This window comes from Pelobates fuscus, chromosome 4 (genome assembly GCF_036172605.1).
Source record: "Pelobates fuscus isolate aPelFus1 chromosome 4, aPelFus1.pri, whole genome shotgun sequence".
Classification (NCBI taxonomy): Eukaryota; Metazoa; Chordata; class Amphibia; order Anura; family Pelobatidae; genus Pelobates; species Pelobates fuscus.
Window position 1 is genome coordinate 133,590,858 of NC_086320.1, and position 23,445 is coordinate 133,614,302.

Here is a 23,445-nt window from a genome sequence, read left to right on the forward strand (position 1 = left end):
CCCCTTCCACCTGAAGTCTGTGGATAATTAATACAATGTTAAACAAAAATCTGCACACCAGTCAAGCCATAAGACTTGCTTTTCCTACAGAAATATGCATACACACACACACACACACACACACACACACACACACTACAATATATGTATATATATGATATACACATAACATTTAAACTGGATATGTGAACTTCATACTACAGTCTTATGTCAACTATTATTCAGTTTAATAAACACAAAAGAAATAAAAAGAGAATTAAAAATAAAGAGTTAGAGGGTCCTGTATAGTTTATATTTACTGTACACAGTTGTAAATAATAAAATACAAGAGCAACAACAAAAATAATAATATGATTTGAAAACAGAAAGGTTACCATGATCCTCTTAAAATAACTTCATGGTATTTGCTGATGTAATACTTTTTATATGTAATACTTTTTTTTTATAGAATTGCTACACAACTGTACCAAAAGAAGATATTTCAAAGTAATGGTAGACATCAACTCCTGAAATGTATCAGGGGATGGAGAGATAGCAAACACATTCTGTATTATTTCTCTCAGGAATAGAAGCCTTTGAATTAGCTTGTTACTTATTTTATCTATTTGTGACAGTCAAGAAAAAGAGCACCCTTCAGGAGTACAAAAGACAAACGAGATTTAACAATCAACACATAGATAGGAGCGATGGTGGGGTTCACAAAGCAAGGATTAATATATATATATATATATATATATATATATATACACACACACACACACACACACACACACACACACAGAACAGTATATATCTTATTTTTTTTATCACAATAAAGACCTATTACATAGTTTAGTGTTTAGCCCTGTGCTCTTCAAGATATATTAATCTGGAGTATCAAAACAACCAGATTTCCCTTTAAATAAATAAGAATACAACTTATACCATACCAATATGCATTCTTGTTTTTTTAAGAATATCACCTTGTTCAGTTTTTAAAAGAAACTCTTACCTTAGATAAGTTATTAAGCAGAAGTAAAACCTCTTCCTTCATTGGAACTGCTGGGAAATTAAACCATTCCAGCAGATGCAAGAACAGTGATTTCTCTTGAACTAGATCTATATATGAAAGCAAGTTATGGTCCAGTTTACAGAGAATATTTTTAAGTGCTCTCTCTCTAATCTCAACCAAATGATGGCCTAAAAAGAAAAAAAAAAAAAAAAAAGCTGTTTAAATGTCACAAATTAGAAATTGTACCCTGAACACTTAAATAGTAATAACTACACAAGTTAACAATGTTTTCATGCAAACATGTAAAATGTATAACCAGATCTATTTATTTCACTTTCTCACATGTGCGTATCTGGAGACAATATGCTTGTGTGCAATGTTTTTGGGGGGTTTTGTTGTCTAATGAAAGCTTTGAATAAAGTATACCAATGGATATCATGGCACTATGCAAGAATTTCAGTTACAGAAAGAGGTGCAAGTATAAAAAAAATGTAAACCAATGCTACACTCAAAAAAATAGTACAGGCAGGCATCATATTCTGACCCCAGCATCACTAAGCCGCGAGTGAGGAAGCACTTACAGCAAGGAAGACATTACAGCTTCCTTGCTGCCCACCTACTATTAGCGCAGCCAGCCGTCTGCCTCCATGAACCCCCGCTTGCCGCCCAATTCCATAGTCCAGCTTGTCACCAGCCGGCCTCCCCCCCGCCTTGGAGGTAACGTGCTCACATATCCCAGGGGCCAAGGCAAACCTGGAGCCTGGGATTTGTCGAACCATGCTATAGGCTTAAAAACAACTTTAGCTTAATGAAGCAGTTTTTGTGTATTGACTATGTCCCTGCAGTCTCACTGCACAATTCTTTGCCATTTAGTTCTACATACATGTCTGCTTTCTAACCATAAAATGGTTATTCGCTAAAGTCTGAATTGTCACAAATTAAGTCTGATTGGAAAGAAATCTGGGAAAATTCCCTAACTCAATTGAAGATCATAATTTGCCCTAATCTTTCTATTTGTTGTGGTGCCTATGGTGTCCGTTTAAAAAAAAAAAAAAAAAAGGTATCTATCAAACAAAATAAAATAAAAACAATAAAAGGTCTAGTTTCCAACTACTGATAAAAAGACAAAGGAAAAGTTATTCCACCACATTGCGAACGACTGCATAAAAATGGCTGTGAAAAGGAATTGCATATCATTACCAAGCTTTTTGACCAACGAAGAAATATCCATCATGGATTTGTTTTTCCTCCTTTTCTAATACACACTCTTTAGGATCTGCAATAAATAAATAACTTAGTATCATTCAAAAACAAAGCCAAACCACATGTAATTTTAACCCACACAGAAACATTAGTGGGCTAAATAAAACATTGGCGAAGATATTAAAACAAAGAAAACTGTATACTGTAGATACATTACACAAATTAAAAGGACTTCAAAGCCATGAGATAAAAACACACAATAGTTATAAAAAAATATATTAGATGAATAATCTAATGTGGTTTCAGGAGTGGTATATACCTTTAAATGTTAAAAATGGCATGCAGCAATACTATAATAACAATCTGTCTTAAATTGCCAAAATAAATACAATATCAGTGTGTTTGATAACAATGAGTCCAATAGTATAAAAAGTGTCTCTATATGGATACAATTGTATCACTGAAATTGAAAGTTTTACTCAGTCCGTGAATGTTGTAAGCTATAACAGCCTCTACCAGCTATAGATAAAACTGGATTGTATCTAGCTGATGTAGCTAAAAATAATATGGTACAATAATATATAAATCTGCATAAATAGCAGTAATGATTTATATGTGACTCTGTACTGAGAAAGAATAAATAGAAAAAATAAGTAATGACCTGCAGTTTGATGGGAAAAACCCCTCCGTTCTTGCCAAGATTAGTGAAGAATTCAATAGTGGTTTCTTGTAAAAAACGAATTTATTATCCACATAGTTAAACGGAAAAAGCACTTACAATTGGTAAAGTTCTGAGTGCTGTACGGGAAACGGGAAAGTCCGGTGTTAAGCAGCTGTTAGGAACTTGTTGAAACACTCCTGAAACCACATTACATTATTCATCTAATATATTTTTTTCATTGCATTTATAAGGATTTTTTAGTGGAGTCCTTTTTTTCCAGTTGAAGGGTTAACCTTTTAGTGTGTTTTATCCTCTTCATCTAAGGTCAATTTTTGGACCTTATCCTTTCATTTCTATCTACACAATAGTTATAGTCTAATTCAGTGTCAAGTGTACAAAAGACCTTACCCCATAACAAATATATGCTCAAACTATACATATATTTAAATAACATTCTAACATTAGAAATAAATGTATTTGTTCATAATGATAGTGTTTTTTTTATATATAGCTTTAGGGCACCATCACAGCTTCTATAAAAGAATAATTTACTCTTAATTTTATACCAACACTATCTTCTTGCCTCAGCTTCTCTGACGTCAAAACTATGGGCCAATACAATGCTTCTCATAGAGAAGGCCTGGGGACCTACAAAGCATTGGCTAGCATTATCGAAAGCTTCAAATTGAATGTTTCTCATGCTACATACAGTTGCAAGAAAAAGTATGTGAACCCTTTGAAATGATATGGATTTCTGCACAAATTGGTCATAAAATGTGATCTGATCATCATCTAAGTCACAACAATAGACAATCACAGTCTGTTTAAACTAATAACACACAAAGAATGAAATGTTGGCATGTTTTTATTGAACACACCATGTAAACATTCACAGTGCATGTGGAAAAAGTATGCGAACCCCTAGACTAATGACATCTCCAAGAGCTAAATTGTCTATAAATTGAGAAAGTTCAGCACTGCTGCTACTCTCCCTAGGAGTGGCAGTCCTGTAAAGATGACTGCAAGAGCACAGCGCAGACTGCTCAGTGAGGTGAAGAAGAATCCTAGAGTGTCAGCTAAAGACTTACAAAAGTCACTGGCAAATGCTAACATCCCTGTTAGCGAATCTACAATACGTAAAACACTAAACAAGAATGGATTTCATGGGAGGATACCACAGAGGAAGCCACTGCTGTCCAAACAAAACATTGCTGCACGTTTACAGTTTGCACAAGAGCACCTGGATGTTCCACAGCAGTACTGGCAAAATATTCTGTGAACAGATGAAACCAAAGTTGAGTTGTTTGGAAGAAACACACAACACTATGTGTGGCGAAAAAGAGGCACAGCACACCAACATCAAAATCTCATCCCAACTGTGAAGTATGGTGGTGGGGGCATCATGGTTTGGTGCTGCTTTGCTGCGTCAGGGCCTGGACGGATTGCTATCATCGAAGGAAAAAATTAATTCCCAAGTTCATCAAGACATTTTGCAGGAGAACTTAAGGCCATCTGTCTACCAGCTGAAGCTCAACAGAAGATGGGTGTTGCAACAGGACAATGACCAAAAGCATAGAAGTAAATCAACAACAGAATGGCTTAAACAGAAGAAAATACGCCTTCTGAAGTGGCCCAGTCAGAGTCCTGACCTCAACCCGATTGAGATGCCGTGGCATGACCTCAAGAAAGCGATTCACACCAGACATCCCAAGAATATTGCTGAACTGAAACAGTTCTGTAAAGAGGAATGGTCAAGAATTACTCCTGACCGTTGTGCACGTCTGATCTGCAACTACAGGAAACGTCTGGTTGAAGTTATTGCTGCCAAAAGAGGTTCAACCAGTTATTAAATCCAAGGGTTCACATACTTTTTCCACCTGCACTGTTAATGTTTACAAGGTGTGTTCAATAAAAACATGGCAACATTTTATTATTTGTGTGTTATTAGTTTAAGCAGACTGTGATTGTCTATTGTTGTGACTTAGACGATGATCAGATCACATTTTATTACCAATTTGTGCAGAAATACATATCATTCCAAAGGGTTCACATACTTTTTCTTGCAACTGTACATACATTATTAGGCTATTTCAACTTTACTTGAAATGTAGAGTCAAATAGCATAGCAATGCACATAGAAAACTTCTGCAATATCTCGCATTCTAACAAACGTACAAAAAATATGAGTCATACATTACAAATTGGAACTGCTTTACTTAAAGTTTGGTTATTGAGGACATTTGCTGGTTCCAGCTAAGCAATGGTGTGCTAGACATTAAGAAAAAAATTGTTGGAAACAATATTTGGCAACAAAGTACAGGTTAATATGAAACATACTGTGTAAATAAATGTACTGGTTCACAGGAATATTTTTGGTGAATGCGCTGTTTTAGAACTCGCATGGATTCGTATTCTGTTGCTTATATTTGTTAACTATGCCAATATACCACAATGCAGCATAAGCAGAAAATAATTAATTATTTCAATATTCACTTTTAGCCCATTGTCTGCAGCATCTGGCCAGTACATAACTTATATCTACCAGATATTTCATCTACAACACATCTAGATAGGCTGTTTCGTGGACACTGGTCACTCCAGATTGCGAGTATATATCTATGTGTATTGCCCCTCTTTTGGTTTTAGATTTTATTTAGGAACTTCATCTAGAGACAGAAGACTAAAGACTGTCAAATGTTATTACTTACACCTATAATAACATCATACTTTACATCCTAATTCATTGTATTACATTGTACAGTAAGTTATATTTGTAATGTTTACAACGTGTGGTACTAGAGACATTGTGGACTAAAAATAGCTGACAGAACCAAATGTTGTAATGTACACCACACATAGCAGTGATAGCTACTTACTGAGATAGGTATAACAGGCAGATTACAATATGAAGGTAGATATGAGATTTCTGTAACAACCTATAATTCTGCATCTTCCAATCCACATGAAAATAATACAGTACTGTCTATATTTTTTAAGCAATACATAGGCTGCACATTCTCCTCTTCCTAGAAAGTTATTGCCTCTCACTCAGATTGTAACCTCTACAAGACAGTAGAGTATTATGTACTCTGCATTCTATTATGATAACTGGATATTCATCTATCTCTCTACTCTAATGGCATGTGAAGTACCAAGTACGCATGTTAGCATGAATTAAGGAATGGTAACATGTTGACCAAAAAAATAATGAAGATGCATGTATGTAAACACTCAGCTTTTTAAAGTGCAATCTCTTCTAATTAACATGCCTGAAAATGTGTATTTTATTTATTTTTAACTTGCTCACTAAGCCTCTATAGTCAGTATACAGAGCTCCAGTTGGCTGCGTGTCCTTTGTATAACAGTTATTATGCGTTAGATAGGAATGCATGCATAGAACACAGGAACCATCGCTAAGATGCTCATACTCACCATTGCACGTCAACGTTCCGGATCCGGCTGTTGTCATGTGTTTCCATGGAGTCCCATTCTAACTGCTAAACTACTTCCTTGGCCAATCGATGTTCTCTGTTTTCCCGGCTCAGCTCAGAAAACCAATCGCCGCTCTGCTTGAAGAAGTGGGCGGGGCGTGTTCCGCTAAATAGAACGTATCACTAGAAGGCGGCCAGGTAAGAGACACTCCGCTACAGTGTGAGTGGGCGGGGCTTCTCTCACATACACAAAGGCACGGGGCCGAGCTGTCACGGCGGGTCATGTGACTATAGGTTTCTCGTGACAGACGGTTGGCGAGATAGCTCGCTGAGCATCACGGGAAACGTGCTCCACAACTCTCGCCGTGTATAGACGATAGGGCAGTGTGTCTACCGAGAGCGGGAAATGTTTGCCGGAGGAGGATAGACCGATATGACGGCGGCGCTGCTGCCAGATATAGGATAACACTGCTCAGGCCGACGGGAGATAATATAGCGTATTAATCTGCTGCTTGCCGCCAGCAGAAAGTCGCAGCTGGTAATAGTGACAGGGAGAGTAGATACCGCCAAACAGCCTCCGCTTCCTGCCCTGGAGCCGCTCACAGACACTGTCCGCGCATGCGCCCGAGCCGCTCCACCGGGCGCCAAAACTGTTGGCTGACAGACCGTCTGCTAATACCAGGGCACCGAATACCGGGCTGTCTGCTGATATCAGCCCCAGGGCACCGAATACCGGGCTGTCTGCTGATATCAGCCCCAGGGCACCGAATACCGGGCTGTCTGCTGATATCAGCCCCAGGGCACCGAATACCGGGCTGTCTGCTGATATCAGCCCCAGGGCACCGAATACCGAGCTGTCTGCTGATATCAGCCCCAGGGCACCGAATAACGAGCTGTCCGCTTACTGCCCTCCTCCTGGGCAGGTAATAGCGGGCTGTCCGCTTACTGCGGGCAGTAAGCGGACAGCCCGCTATTACCTGCCCGTAAGCGGACAGCCCGCTATTACCTGCCCGTAAGCGGACAGCCCGCTATTACCTGCCCGTAAGCGGACAGCCCGCTATTACCTGCCCGTAAGCGGACAGCCCGCTATTACCTGCCCGTAAGCGGACAGCCCGCTATTACCTGCCCGTAAGCGGACAGCCCGCTATTACCTGCCCGTAAGCGGACAGCCCGCTATTACCTGCCCGTAAGCGGACAGCCCGCTATTACCTGCCCGTAAGCGGACAGCCCGCTATTACCTGCCCGTAAGCGGACAGCCCGCTATTACCTGCCCGTAAGCGGACAGCCCGCTATTACCTGCCCGTAAGCGGACAGCCCGCTATTACCTGCCCGTAAGCGGACAGCCCGCTATTACCTGCCCGTAAGCGGACAGCCCGCTATTACCTGCCCGTAAGCGGACAGCCCGCTATTACCTGCCCGTAAGCGGACAGCCCGCTATTACCTGCCCGTAAGCGGACAGCCCCGTATTACCTGCCCGTAAGCGGACAGCCCCGTATTACCTGCCCGTAAGCGGACAGCCCCGTATTACCTGCCCGTAAGCGGACAGCCCCGTATTACCTGCCCAGGAGGAGGGCAGTAAGCGGACAGCCCCGTATTACCTGCCCAGGAGGAGGGCAGTAAGCGGACAGCCCCGTATTACCTGCCCAGGAGGAGGGCAGTAAGCGGACAGCCCCGTATTACCTGCCCAGGAGGAGGGCAGTAAGCGGACAGCCCCGTATTACCTGCCCAGGAGGAGGGCAGTAAGCGGACAGCCCCGTATTACCTGCCCAGGAGGAGGGCAGTAAGCGGACAGCCCCGTATTACCTGCCCAGGAGGAGGGCAGTAAGCGGACAGCCCGCTATTACCTGCCCAGGAGGAGGGCAGTAAGCGGAGAGCCCGCTATTACCTGCCCAGGAGGAGGGCAGTAAGCGGAGAGCCCGCTATTACCTGCCCAGGAGGAGGGCAGTAAGCGGAGAGCCCGCTATTACCTGCCCAGGAGGAGGGCAGTAAGCGGACAGCCCGCTATTACCTGCCCAGGAGGAGGGCAGTAAGCGGACAGCCCGCTATTACCTGCCCAGGAGGAGGGCAGTAAGCGGACAGCCCGGTATTACCTGCCCAGGTGGAGGGCAGTAAGCGGACAGCCCGGTATTACCTGCCCAGGTGGAGGGCAGTAAGCGGACAGCCCGGTATTACCTGCCCAGGTGGAGGGCAGTAAGCGGACAGCCCGGTATTACCTGCCCAGGTGGAGGGCAGTAAGCGGACAGCCCGGTATTACCTGCCCAGGTGGAGGGCAGTAAGCGGACAGCCCGGTATTACCTGCCCAGGTGGAGGGCAGTAAGCGGACAGCCCGGTATTACCTGCCCAGGTGGAGGGCAGTAAGCAGGCAGCCCGGTATTACCTGCCCAGGTGGAGGGCAGTAAGCGGACAGCCCGGTATTATCTGCCTAGGTCATGGGCAGGTAATACCGGGCTGTCCGCTTACTGCCCTCCTCCTAGGCAGGTAATACTGGGCTACAAACACACAAGTATATACCCCCAAAGGGATATATTAAAGGGGGTATCAAATACACACAGAATGTAAATGGAAAATATAACCTGATACTCAGGATGGAAAATATTACAATATAGAATCTAAAAAACAAAGAGGCCAAATATGGTGAAGTACATAATGGTGTAACCAGACAACTATGCAGTAGAAAACTTACAAGAAAACTCCATAAAATGGGCCTGTCTCCCCTCAGTGGTATATGAGGAGGGTTGGTGTCTTCCAATTCTACTCCTCAAAGGATATAAAGAGAGGAACACATAGTACAATTTGTATATAAAAAGTATACATTTTAATTCAAGGTTGTACTTACAAACATAGAAAAACATAGCTATACAATCTAAAAAGAATTGCGAACAAGAAACACAAAATAGTGTAATATTGTCTGTCACCAAATCAATGACTGTAGATACATATTGCACTCACAAAAGTACATATGATTCAGGCATGTACAGTGCCAAGCAAAAGTATTCAACCCCCTTGACGTTTTACCTATTATGTTACATTACAGTCTTACGTTCAATGTTTTATCAATCTGAATTTTATGTGATGGATCGGAACACAATAGTCTAAGTTGGTGAAATGAAATAAGAAAAATATATACATAAAACTATTTTTTAGAAATAGAAAACAGAAAATTGGCATGTGTGTATGTATTCACCCCGTTTGTTATGAAGCCCATAAAAAGCTCTGGTGCAACCAATTATCTTCAGAAGTCACATCATTAGTGAAATGTCAACCTAAAAAAAAAAAAATGTCAACCTGTGTGCAATCTAAGTGTCACATGATCTGTCATTACATATACACACCTTTTTTGAAAGGCCCCAAAGGCTGCAACACCTAAGCAAGAGACACCACTAACCAAGGAGACCAAGGAACTCTCCAAACAAGAAACAATGTTGTTGAGTTATAAAAAATATATCCAAATCTTTGATGATCCCCAGGAGCACCATCAAATCTATCATAACCAAATGGAAAGAACATGGCACAACAGCAAACCTGCCAAGAGACTGCCGCCCACCAAAACTCACTGACCGGGCAAGAAGGGCATTAATCAGAGAGGCACCACAGAGACCTAAGGTAACTGGAGGAGCTGCAGAGTTCCACAGCAGAGACTGGAGTATCTGTATATAGGACAACAGTAAGCTGTACGCTCCATAGAGTTGGGCTTTATGGCAGAGTGGCCAGAATAAAGCCATTACTTTCAGCAAAAAACAAAATGGCACGTTTGAGTTTGCGAAAAGGCATGTGGGAGACTCCCAAAATGTATGGAGAAAGGTGCTCTGGTCTGATGAGACTAAAATTAAACTTTTTGGCCATCAAAGAAAACGCTATGTCTGGCGCAAACCCAAAACATCACATCACCCAAAGAACACCATCCCCACAGTGAAACATAGTGGTGGCAGCATCATGCTGCCGGGACTGGGAAACTGGTCAGAGTTGAGGGAAAGATGGATGGTGCTAAATACAGGGATATTCTGGAGCAAAACCTGTACCACTCTGTGCCTGATTTGAGGCTAGGACAGAGGTTCACCTTCCAGCAGGACAATGACCCCAAACACGCTGTTAAAGCAACACTTGAGTGGTTTAAGGGAAAACATGTAAATGTGTTGGAATGGCCTAGTCAAAGCCCAGACCTCAATCCAATAGAAAATCTGTGGTCAGACTTAAAGATTGCTGTTCACAAGCACAAACCATCCAACTTGAAGGAGCTGGAACAGTTTTGCAAGGAGGAATGGGCAAAAATACCAGTGGTAAGATGTGGCAAGCTCATAGAGACTTATCCAAAGCAACTTGGAGCTGTGATTGCCGCAAAAGGTGGCTCTACAAAGTATAGACTTTAGGGGGCTGAATAGTTATGCACATTGACTTTTTCTGTTATTTTGTCCTATTTGTTGTTTGCTTCACAAAAAAAAAAAAAATCTTCAAAGTTGTGGGCATGTTCTGTAAATTAAATGATACAAATCCTCAAACAATCCATGTTAATTCTAGGTTGTGAGGCAACAAAACACAAAAAATGCCAAGGGGGGTGAATAATTTTCCAAGGCACTGTAGTAAGATATTAGGTACAGGTCTTTGCCGCATCCTTTTGCTTATTGAATATATAAGGAAAGGGGAGAAAAACATAGTGTAGTATTTTTAACACCAAAAAAACACTTTATTCAGGTTACACTCACGAGATAAATGTTCATGTAAGGCACATCAACAAACTCCTACTGTCCAACACGAGGTAGTGGTTCACAGAAACAGAAGTGCAAAAAATAAAGATAAAAAAAGTAATAAAAACTATGTATAGTTCCAAAGCCCAACACGTTTCGTCCTATTGTGGACTTCCTGAAGGGTGTGTGCTGAAATCTCCTACTGCCAAGTTTAAATATCCAAAATTCACGCCATCCCAATATCCAATCGGACCGCCAACCTCGTGTAGAGCCATCTAAGATTGCTGATTGCGTCTCAATCCTCGCTTTCAACCTGATGTGTGACGTACTTTCGGGGACCCAGGAAACGTTCTATGCATTCCAACTTGTGTTCCACTTGATATGGTGACTCACTTTCGAATGAATAGCGGACGCTGGCATTGAAATTCTACCAGAGGTCTTTCCATAGTTGTCCATACATATAAAATTAAACAGCACTTAATATAAAATACTCAATTTAAAATATATATATTTTTTCCTTATATATTCAATAAGCAAAAGGATGCGGCAAGGACGTGTACGCTAATATCTTACTACATGCCTGAATTATACGTGCTTTTGTGAGTGCAATACATATCTACATTTATTGTTTGGGTGACAGACAATATTACACTATATTGTGTTTCTTGTTTGCAATTCTTTTTAGATTGTATAGCTATGTATGTGTTACAGAAGATAAGAGGCATCTTCTTACAATTTATTTCTTTAAAGGGTAAATTACTTGGACTATTTTCACCATCATTTGTGGTGTACACCTTGTTGAATTATTAGTATATTTTTATTGCACACAAAGAAAAACTTTCTACTTGCAAAGTGGACCAGTAAGAAAACTTCTGATTCCATTGGAGATAGAGTGCAGATTGCAGGACAACCAGACAGGAAATATACTGGAGGAAGGCAGATGTCTTTCCTATATTTAAAAAGGTTCAAAATCCTTGCCTGGAAATTATAGACCTGTGAGCTTAACATCTGTGACTGGGAAAATATTTGAAGGGCTATTAAAAGATAATATTCAGGAATTCATTGGGAAGAACTTTATTAGCAATAATCAGCATGGTTTTATGAAACCTAGGTCATGTCAAACTAACCGAATTGCATTCTACGATGAAGTAAGTAGTATAGATCAGGGTGTTGCAGTGGATGTGATCTACTTGGAATTTGGCAATGCATTTGATACGATTCCTCACAATAGGTTAGTGTTAAAAATAAAAGATATTGGTCTAGATCAGCGGTGGGGAACCTTTTATCTGCCAAGGGCCATTTGGATATTTAAAACATCACTCGCGAGCCATGCAAAATAATCAACTTAAAAATTTGCCTTCTGTATTTGGGCAAACATTTAATTAACTCCTAATGTGATGGCTGGAACTGCTTCTCTTTGGTGTGATGTGAACTGATATTGATGTGGTTGCTACTCACAGTGTGTGTGTAAGAGTGTTTAAGGGTTGCAGTGTGTGTGAGGGGTTCAGTATGTGTGTGAGGGGAGCAATGTGTTTGTGTGAGGGGTCCAGAGTACGTGTGAGAGGTGCTGTGTGTGAGGGGGTGCAGTGTATTTGTGTGAGGGGTTCTGAGTGTGTGGGATTCAGTGTGTTTGTTTGAGGGGTTGTGTGTGAGAGAGGTGCAGTATGTGTGATATGGTGTAGTGTGTGTCAGGGGTCTATATTGTGGTGGGGAATCAAGGAGAAAATCTATATATATTTTTTTTACTTAAAACAAAAACTGTATTCACCCCCCTATCCTTCTTACCTATGGCCTGGAAGGAGGGGACATATCACTGCAATCACTGGTGGGCCCATGGTTTCGCGTGCACTTTAGCCTGCAGCTCTTCTGGCTGCAGGCTGACTTACTGTTTTATTCCTGCGAACACAGCGCTGTCGGAGCATTGCCATGGTAATGCATGGCAACGCTCCGGCCTCCATGCTTGTGGGTCCTAGCTCCCTCCCTCTCCCTTAACAAACTGCGAGGAGGCCGGTGAGGGAGATCTTTGATCTTCCCACCGGCCCGAAAAAAGCAGACAGCAGGGCTGGCTCTCCACAGGCCGGACCAAATTATCCACGGCCGTTCCCCCAACCCTAGTCTAGATGAATATTCTTGTTCTTGGGTAGAATATTGGCTTAAGGATAGAGTACAACAAGTTGTCAATAATGGTAAATTTTCAAGCTGGACAAAAGTGATAAGTGGTGTCCCTCAGGGTTCTGTTTTGGGATCACTTCTATTGAGCAAATTATGAATGATCTAGAAATAGGCATTGAAAGCCATGTTTTAGTGTGTGCAGATGACACAAAACTTTGTAAAGTAATAAAATGTGAGCAGGATATTGCTTTGCTGCAAAGTGATTTAGATTGATTGGGAGACTGGGCATTAAAATGGCAGATTGTCAGGATCGGGTCAGGGATCCAACACGCAGAGTACAAAGAGTAGCAGATACGTATACCGGACCTTAGAATGGCCGGACTTAACGTAAAACTACGTATAGAATGGTCAGTGACAAGCCGAGGTCGAGGGAACGAGAAGACAGGTAAGCGAGAGACAAGCCGGGTCAAGGATAACAGAAAGACAGGTAAGTAAATAACAAAGCCGGGTCAGAACCAAAAGACAAGAGAATAACAGAGCACTGTGTGACTAGGCAGACTAGAACCACGACAGGACAATGAGTAAATGAGAGAGACACTGTTAAATACCCTGGTTAGGGAGAGAAGACACGCCTCCGGCGAGTCCTGATTCGTCTCCACAGATTTGAGTGACAGGACGTTCCGGGTTGGCGTCATGACGTCGGCCTCCGGACCTCCTGCTATAAAAGGAAGTGACTCCCTCGCGGCCGGCGTTTGCAAGACCGGGTGAACCGCGAGGAACCGAGGAGACATGCCGTCCGGACGGATAAACTTCTAAGTCTCTACCTCTCTCAGAGGTAGAGGCTTCAGGTACCCTGACAGTACCCCCCCTCTCAGATACGCCCACCGGGCGGAAGGAGCCGGGGCGAGATGGAAAGCGGAAGTGAAATGCCCTGCGAAGGCGAGGAGCATGAACATCCTCTTGTGGTACCCAACTCCTCTCCTCAGGACCATAACCCTTCCAGTCAACCAAATATTGTACTCTCCCCCGGGAGACACGAGAATCAATAATGGAGTTAACCTCATACTCCTCCTGACCCTCCACCTGAACAGAGCGAGGAGGAGCGATTGTGGAGGAGAATCTGTTACAGATTAGAGGTTTCAGCAATGACACGTGAAAGGAGTTCGGGATGCGTAAAGCAGCTGGGAGAGCTAGACGATACGCCACAGGGTTAATTCGAGTCAAGATCCTGTAGGGACCAATATAACGAGGAGCGAATTTCATGGAAGGAACTTTAAGCCGAATATTCCTAGTACTTAACCAAACTCTATCGCCTGGAACAAAATTCGGAGCCGCCCTTCTACGTTTGTCAGCATGTTTCTTAACCAGCATAGAATTGTGTAGAAGAATTTGTCGAGTCTGATCCCACAACTTCCTCAAATTGGCAACATGGACATCAACCGTCGGCACTCCTTGGGAAGGAGAAACCGAGGGAAGAATAGATGGATGAAAGCCATAGTTCATGAAGAAGGGGCTTGAATGAGTAGAGTCACAAACGAGATTGTTGTGCGCAAACTCCGCCCAAGGAATCAAACCGACCCAATCGTCCTGGTGTTCGGAAACAAAACAACGTAAGTATTGCTCAATCTTCTGGTTGGTACGTTCGGCAGCCCCGTTAGACTGAGGATGATAGGCGGAAGAAAAATTCAATTTGATGCCTAATTGAGAACAGAATGATCTCCAGAAACGTGAAACAAATTGGGAGCCTCTATCAGAAGTGATTTCCGAAGGTATCCCATGCAAGCGAAAAATCTCTTTAGCAAATATCTCCGCCAATTCAGGAGAAGTCGGAAGTTTAGGTAAAGGTACGAAATGTGCCATCTTGGTAAACCTATCAACTACGGTGAGGATAACAGTGTGCCTTTTAGAAACAGGCAAATCCACAATAAAGTCCATCGCCACACAGGACCAAGGTTTGTCAGGAACTTCCAGAGGCTGTAGAAGGCCACAAGGAAGCGAATGCGGTAGTTTAGTTTTAGTACAGACCTCACAGGCTCCGATAAAATCCTTAATATCCCTCCGTAACGAAGGCCACCAGAAATCCTTGGAGATCAAAGAATAAGTTTTGCGGACACCCGGATGACCAGCCACCTTTCTCTCATGAAGACACTGTAAGAGCTCCAGTTGGAGTTCAGGAGGAACGAAATGTCTAGAAGCAGGAGTCAGTCTAGGTGCCAGATGTTGCAAGCTCCTTATCTGATCAAGCAGCGGAGAGTGGATTTTGAGAGTAGTGTTAGCGATAATGTTACACTTGGGTACTATAGAGGACAAAACCGGCTCAGATATGGCAGCAGGTTCATATTGGCGAGACAAGGCATCGGCTTTAGAATTCTTAGAACCAGGCCTATATGTGAGTATGTAGTTGAAGTGAGTGAGGAATATGGACCAACGAGCCTGTCTAGATGATAGTCGTTTAGCCTCTCCAATATAGGATAAGTTTTTATGATCTGTCAAAATAGTAACAGGATGCAAAGTGCCCTCCAATAAATGTCTCCACTCCTTTAAGGCCATGATAACCGCTAGGAGTTCCCTGTCACCAATGTCATATCTGCTTTCAGTACCTGACAATTTTTTGGAAAAGTATCCACAAGGATGTAATGGTTTATCTACACCCAACCTTTGGGACAGAACGGCACCTATACCTGTCTCAGAGGCGTCAACTTCGAGTAGGAAAGGTAGTGTAGTATCGGGGTGAACTAAAATTGGTGCGGAAGCAAACAGCTCCTTGAGTGTCTTAAAAGCCAGAAGTGCTTCAGTAGACCAATTCTTAGTATCAGCCCCTTGTTTGGTCATATTGGTGATGGGAGCAATGATAGAGGAGTATCCCTTAATGAAACGTCTGTAGTAATTGGAGAAACCAATAAATCTCTGAATAGTCTTGAGACCCTTAGGTAAAGGCCAATCTAATATGGATTGGAGCTTCTCCGGGTCCATTTCAAACCCCTCTCCAGAAATCACGTAACCAAGAAAGGTAGTTTGGGATTGGTCAAAGCTGCATTTCTCTAATTTGCAGTACAAGCCATGCTGAAGAAGTTTGTGTAAAACCCTTCTGATTTGTCCGTGGTGAGTTTCAATATCCCTGGAATGTATAAGTATATCATCTAGGTATACAATAACACAGTCATCTTGAAACTCCCTAAGAACCTCATTAATAAGATCCTGAAATACCGCCGGGGCATTGCAGAGACCAAAAGGCATTACAGTATACTCATAGTGCCCATATCGAGTATTGAACGCAGTTTTCCACTCGTGTCCGTCGTGAATTCTCACCAAATTATAAGCACCTCTAAGGTCTAACTTAGTGAAAATCTTAGAACTCTTTAATCGATCAAAAAGCTCGGTGATCAAGGGAATCGGATATGCATTTCTAATGGTTATCTTGTTAAGACCTCGGTAGTCAATGCAGGGTCTTAAAGAACCATCCTTCTTTTTAACAAAAAAAAATCCAGCCCCAGCAGGAGAGGAGGATCTCCTTATGAACCCCTTGTCTAGGTTTTCACGAATATACTCCTCTAGAACTAAGTTCTCATTCGTAGACAAAGGGTATACATGACCCCTGGGAGGCATAGTACCAGAAAGTAAATTAATTTTGCAATCAAAAGGCCTATGTGGTGGTAAGGTATCAGCCTTTCCTTTGTCAAATACTGCCTTTAAATCTTGATACAAGGACGGTATCTGTACTTTGGTAGAGTCGGTAGCGTTATTAAGTGCGTTAACACTACAGAGAGGTGACACTTTCTTTAAACAATTCTCTTGACAATCCTGACCCCACGAAACTATTTCCCCTGATCTCCAATCTATAACGGGGTTATGTCTCTTAAGCCAGGAGTATCCCAGGACTATGGGAACAGAAGGAGATGAAATGAGTAGTAGGGATATCTCCTCCTTGTGTAGAATACCAGTAGTTAAGTTAAGGGGTGTGGTTTCCCGGAAAATCACAGGCTCAACTAAAGGTCTACCATCAATGGCTTCGACAGCCAAGGGTGTCTTCCTTAACTGGGATGGGATAGTGTGTTTGGTGAGAAAATTTTGGTCGATAAAACTCTCAGCAGCCCCGGAGTCTATCAATGCCATAGTCTCTAAGGTTCCCTTCTCCCAAGTTAAAGAGACAGGTAATAGGAGTCTATGTTCTTTGTAGTTATGAGTAGAGGACAAAATCGAAACACCCAAGGTCTGTCCTCTAGAGAAACTTAGGTGCGAGCGTTTCCCGGACGACTGGGACAGCTCAAACGTACATGACCTCTGGCTCCACAATACATACACAGTCCCTCCCTTCTCCTGTACTGTCTCTCCTCCTCTGACAGGCGAGTAAGGCCTAACTGCATAGGTTCTGAAAACTGTGGAGTTTTGGTTTCAGAACTTTGAAATGATGGTGCTAGTCTAAAGGAAGATCTACCGGTTCTATCTCGAGTATTCTGCCTCTCCCTTAGACGTTCGTCAATGCGAGAGATAAAGGAAATTAAGTCTTCCAAGTTCTCGGGAAGCTCTCTTGTCGCTACCTCGTCAAGTATTACATCGGATAATCCATTTAAAAATACGTCTATATAGGCCTGTTCACTCCATTTTACCTCTGCCGCCAAAGACCTGAACTCTAGTGCGTAATCCACAAGTGTTCGGTTGTCTTGTCTAAGGCGCAACAGTAATCTGGCTGCATTGACCTTCCTGCCAGGGGGATCAAAAGTTCTTTTAAAAGCAGCTACAAAGGCATTATAGTTATAGACTAATGGATTATCATTCTCCCACAACGGATTAGCCCATCTCAGAGCCTTCTCAATGAGTAAGATGATAATAAATCCCACCTTTGCCCTATCAGTAGGGTAGGAACGGGGCTGTAACTCGAAATGGATACTGATCTGGTTCAAAAACCCACGACACCTCTCAGGAGAACCAGCATAACGTACAGGTGGGGTAACTCGGGAAGAAGCACCTACAGTAGCTACCTCTAGCCCTGGACCCACAGAAGGAGCAGACGTATTACGCATCTCCTCAGGTGGATTCGTAGGACGTGATAGCAGGGCCTGTAGTGCTAGAGCCATCTGATCCATCCTATGCTCCATGGCGTCAAACCTAGGATCAGGAGAACCAAGCTGACAATTTGTACCTGCAGGATCCATGGCCCTGTCGTAATGTCAGGATCGGGTCAGGGATCCAACACGCAGAGTACAAAGAGTAGCAGATACGTATACCGGACCTTAGAATGGCCGGACTTAACGTAAAACTACGTATAGAATGGTCAGTGACAAGCCGAGGTCGAGGGAACGAGAAGACAGGTAAGCGAGAGACAAGCCGGGTCAAGGATAACAGAAAGACAGGTAAGTAAATAACAAAGCCGGGTCAGAACCAAAAGACAAGAGAATAACAGAGCACTGTGTGACTAGGCAGACTAGAACCACGACAGGGCAATGAGTAAATGAGAGAGACACTGTTAAATACCCTGGTTAGGGAGAGAAGACACGCCTCCGGCGAGTCCTGATTCGTCTCCACAGATTTGAGTGACAGGACGTTCCGGGTTGGCGTCATGACGTCGGCCTCCGGACCTCCTGCTATAAAAGGAAGTGACTCCCTCGCGGCCGGCGTTTGCAAGACCGGGTGAACCGCGAGGAACCGAGGAGACATGCCGTCCGGACGGATAAACTTCTAAGTCTCTACCTCTCTCAGAGGTAGAGGCTTCAGGTACCCTGACACAGATGAAATATGATGTTGAGAAATGCAACGTTATGCACTTCGGGGTAAAGAATGCTCAAGCAACTTACACCTTAAATGGTAGTTGTGGCGGAACCAGCCCCGCCACTTGTGCCTTGAGAGGACTGCTTGCCAGCCTCTTGCCCTGTCACTATGGCCTTGGGATGTATTGCCCTTCTAGGAACTGATTTGAGCATATTGTATTTTATTATGCTGCTGCTGGCCCTTTAAGAACCATCTGGGGACATACTGTGGAGTTACTGGGTTGCCACCATTTCATGTATCAGAGGCACATGGTGAGAACAATGGATGAAGCACATGATGAGAACAATGGATGGCGGCCATTTTAACTCACAGACACTGTTTGGACTTTTCTACACGGTGCCATCTCGCCTGTATTTGGTGCACAAAGACATCGTGCAGTAGTTTTAAACTATACAACAGGGGACACATTATACAGTAATTATTTTTCATATAGCCTGTATATGTTCTGCGGAATCTGCATTAAACTGTATCTTCCAAACTACTGAACGGATCTAGGTGAATTTTGGATATGTGGTTCACCCAGATCCCCCGGTTCCGATGACATTTTAATGGGGTTATTGCATGTTTTGGGGTCCCTGTGATATGTTTTATAAAACTGTATTTCTCTGCCTGTGATCATTATATTTCCCATTGTGTTCAGTAATCATATCACAGGCAGAGGGGAGGATTTTGTGTGGGAGTGTCTGTGTGCATTGTACATATTGATTGGTTGTATTTCAAAACCCTGTGGACAGTACTATGTTTGTGGATTGTGAATAAAAGAGGCTGTATGTGCCAGTACAGTCAGTTCTGCTTGACCTCAAAACGAAGTGTCGTCTCGTTATTGGAGGAATTGGATTGTATGCTGATTGCCAGGAGTGTAAGCTGATTGTATGCTTTTCCTGTTCAGCTGTTTACAGCATTCATATGCTTGAGAGTGTTCATATGCTTCTCCGATTCGGTGGTTGTGGTGTCTGCTGCAGTGCTTGGAGTCCTCAGGAAGCGCTAGGAGCATCCTTCAACGGAGGTACCCAGTCGGGGTGCCCGTTGATCCATTACAGTAGTGAATTAGGGATCAAAACACAAGAGAAGGATTTGGGAATTGTTATAGTTTTCATAGACAAGAAATTAGTGGATGGATACAGCTGGATAGTAAAATACAAAAGATAAACAGTACATAGTGATGTATAGTAACGTGTGATTACGGCAACTACTGATTGCACTCACAGTATAGAGAAGATCAAGAAGCACCTTGATGCCCAAAAGGGCTGTAATTATCCACTCTCCTCCTCGAACTGGTATTGATCGCTCTGCTGGAGCAGGATCTTCAAAGAATGGAGTCAGAATGGAGTCAATAAAAAATTATCTATTTATTAAGGCAATGATTTATTATGTCTACTGCATTAATTCTATCTACTGCCAATCTGTTGTGTTTTCTCATTGGTCCTCGCAGGGCTTCTTCTCAGCTCTTCTCAATCGCAGGTTTGATTTCCCGCTGTGTTTCGGATCTGTTATGTTTGCTTTCCACGAGTCCGAGATTTGCGTTCCACAATGTATTTTTGGTTCTGGTGTAGCCTCGAAAGTTCATGAACGCCGCTTGCGTTCCAGCTCCATGGTACCATGTGTGTCAAATCAGCCAGAACTGCTATAAGTCAGTCCAGCATTATGGAATAGAAGGATCTTAGGATATAAAAACATAAAAACAACATAATATCTATTCATTGTAAAGATATATGTCTGTTGAACATATTGGATGTAATTGAATACAAAAAGGGATTAATGTCTTTCTTTATAGCAACACAGTGGCTATTCATTATAGAGATATGTGTCTATTTACATATTATATATAATTATTGAGATATGTGGCTATATGTGTCTATTTACATATTATGCATAATTGGATATGAAATGGGAAATCAATTCCTCATCAGTTAATGCCACCCCATAAATATGTAGTATATATATAGTAAAGTGATAAAAATATTTGAAGAATTATGTATAAAAAATGTATAAAGTCAAGTATGTAATAATTTTTTTTTTTTTTTTTTTTTTACATAAGATACAGATGTAGAAGATCCAAAGCGAACTATTAGGACAGGGGTTCCCAATTAATATTTCCTGTGGAACCCTTTGACATAGTGTATCAACATCGTGGAACCCCTCCCACTCCCCCTCCCCTCCAGGAATTACAAGTTTTTTTAATGTGCCGGTGTGTGTCAAGGTGTGTATGTCTGTGCTTGTTTGTGCCAGTCGTATATCTGACACACAGATACACACACTGGCACATACAAACACAGACACACACCCTTGATACACAGACACAAACAAACACAGATATATACACATACGAACACAGTGTCATGCTCTTGATCAGGTCAGATAGGAGATGATTGCCAAGGTTAACTGAAGTGGCTTTATTTACTGGTTTTGGCATTACAGCAGTAACGTAGTAAATAATAAGGATAAGGAAAGGGAGAAATAAATGTTAAGGCAATATGCCCTTTAAAGAATTTGATTGTTAAATACCTGCTCCCCAAACAGGAATGAAAACAACCAAGAGTGGAAAATAAAGCTGGAGAAGTATAGTGAAAATAACAGGATAGGAATAGGAACTAATAAAAGTCAGGGAAATAAAGCAACACTCTTTATTTTCCACTCTTGGTTGTTTTCATTCCTGTTTGGGGAGCAGGTATTTAACAATCAAAACTGATATATGAGTATATTTTGAGTTATTCTTAATTAGTTGTATTGGATATGAAAAAATTATTATTAGCAAAAATGTGAAAATATTTGGGGGGTTTTAAATTTAGTTTAGTGGGGACAGGTAGTGGAGAGGGAGGAGATAAGACAGATGGGGAACAGGCATGTAGCTGGGTGACAGTGGGGCGAGGAAGCAGGGGGGGGGGGGAGGGAAGAGGAAAGGGCTAGCCAGTACTGATTTGGTGCAACCTAGCAGATTTGCCCGTTTGAGGGAAGATGTTGGGAGCATCAGCTCTAATAAGAGGAAGCTGTTACTTCTAACAGCCGAGCTAACAGCCCCCCTAGTACGGGTGGGAATCAAAATGTAAGGAAGGCAAGACAGGTTGAGGTGGTAGGGGACTCTATCATTAGGAGAGCAGATAGGGCAATCTGCCGCTCTGATCGGCTCAACCGGACAGTTTGCTGTCTCCCGGGTGCTCGGGTCCGGCATGTTGCTGACAGAGTGGATGGATTATTGGGAGGGGCTGGGGATGACCCAGCGGTCATGGTCCATGTTGGTACCAATGACAAAGTAAGAGGAAGATGGAAGGTCCTAAAGAATGATTTCAGGGAATTAGGTAGCAAACTTAAGAAAAGGACCTCCAAGGTGGTATTCTCTGAGATATTACCTGTGCCACGCGCTACAGTGGAAAGGCAGCGGGAGATTAGAGAGGTTAATGCGTGGCTGAAGTCTTGGTGCAGGAAGGAGGGTTTGGGGTTTTTAGAGCACTGGGCCGACTTTGCGATTGGGTACAACCTTTATAGTAATGATGGATTGCACCTAAACGGGAGAGGGTCTGCAGTGCTGGGGCATAGGATGGCTAGAAGGTTGGAGGAGATTTTAAACTAGTAGTAGGGGGGCAGGGTCATAGCATGATTTAAAGCCAAATCTTAAGCAAATGGAATGTGACGAGGAAAATGTGGAAGCTTTATGGGTAAATATCTGCTTGGGGGAAAAGAAGGCAACCCAACTATTGGTTCGGATATGTTATTGTAACGGATCGCCTGGCACCCCGACTGGGTACCTCCGTTAAAGGATGCTCCTAGCGTTTCCTGAGGACTCCAAGCACTGCAGCAGACACCACAACCACCGAATTAGAGAAGTGTATAAATCCTCTCAAGCATAAGAATGCTGTAGACAGTTGAATAGGAAACCATACAAATAGGTTTACACTCCTAGCAGTCAAACTGGAACAGCATACAATAACTCCTCCCCCAATAATGAGACGACACTTCACTTTGAGGGTTAACCAGGAACTCTCGACTGGCACATCCAGCCTGGCTTTTATTTCCATCTTACACATATAAGACTGCCCACAGGGGAGGTGTAAAATATCCAATAGCATAGATGTTACCTCCCACACATCTCCTCCCCTTAGATTAACACTTAACACAATTATACAGTACACACTTTTCCCAAATTCCTGGATGTACCCCAAATACATATGATACACCTCTAAAACAGGTATCCCCCTGATAGCCCTGATCTGGGTGAGCAACATACTCAAAAATCACCCAGATCGGACCAGGGGTTCGGGAGTTAGGAGCAGGCAAAGATTTGACCGACCGCATGGGTAAAGTACCCGAAAACAGTTCCATGCATTTTGCCCTGCGGTCGGTCACAGAAAAGGGAATAAAAACAAACGAATTGCCTGGGTTATGGAGCCTAAGGGGGATTCGAATGAATCCCCTAGTTCGTGGGGTTCTTTCTACCGAACGGCGGGCCGTTCGGTAGTTTCCACACGACATACTGGAAGTCTGGAGGTCTCAGCGGTGTTTGCCTAGTCGAGTGTCCGATTTTAGTTCCAGACACTCGACGGCAAAACACTGCTGTTCGGGAGTTTAAGATGGCCGCCGCCACGTGTTCGTTTCCCGAATGGC

General features: G+C 42.8%; 1 protein-coding gene across 1 annotated transcript in view; it reads right to left on the minus strand.

Moving 5' to 3' along the window:
• RTTN (rotatin) overlaps window positions 1-6,558 on the minus strand; it is a 189,757-nt gene extending 183,199 nt beyond the window's left edge. Inside the window, exons 1-3 of the mRNA XM_063451614.1 lie at window positions 6,288-6,558; window positions 2,192-2,267; window positions 992-1,179 (exon numbers count right to left, since the gene is read on the minus strand). Of these exons, the coding sequence (XP_063307684.1) occupies window positions 992-1,179; window positions 2,192-2,225 (222 nt within the window). The 5' untranslated portion in view covers window positions 2,226-2,267; window positions 6,288-6,558. The remainder of the gene's footprint in view (window positions 1-991; window positions 1,180-2,191; window positions 2,268-6,287) is intronic.
• Between the last annotated feature and the right edge of the window lie 16,887 nt (window positions 6,559-23,445).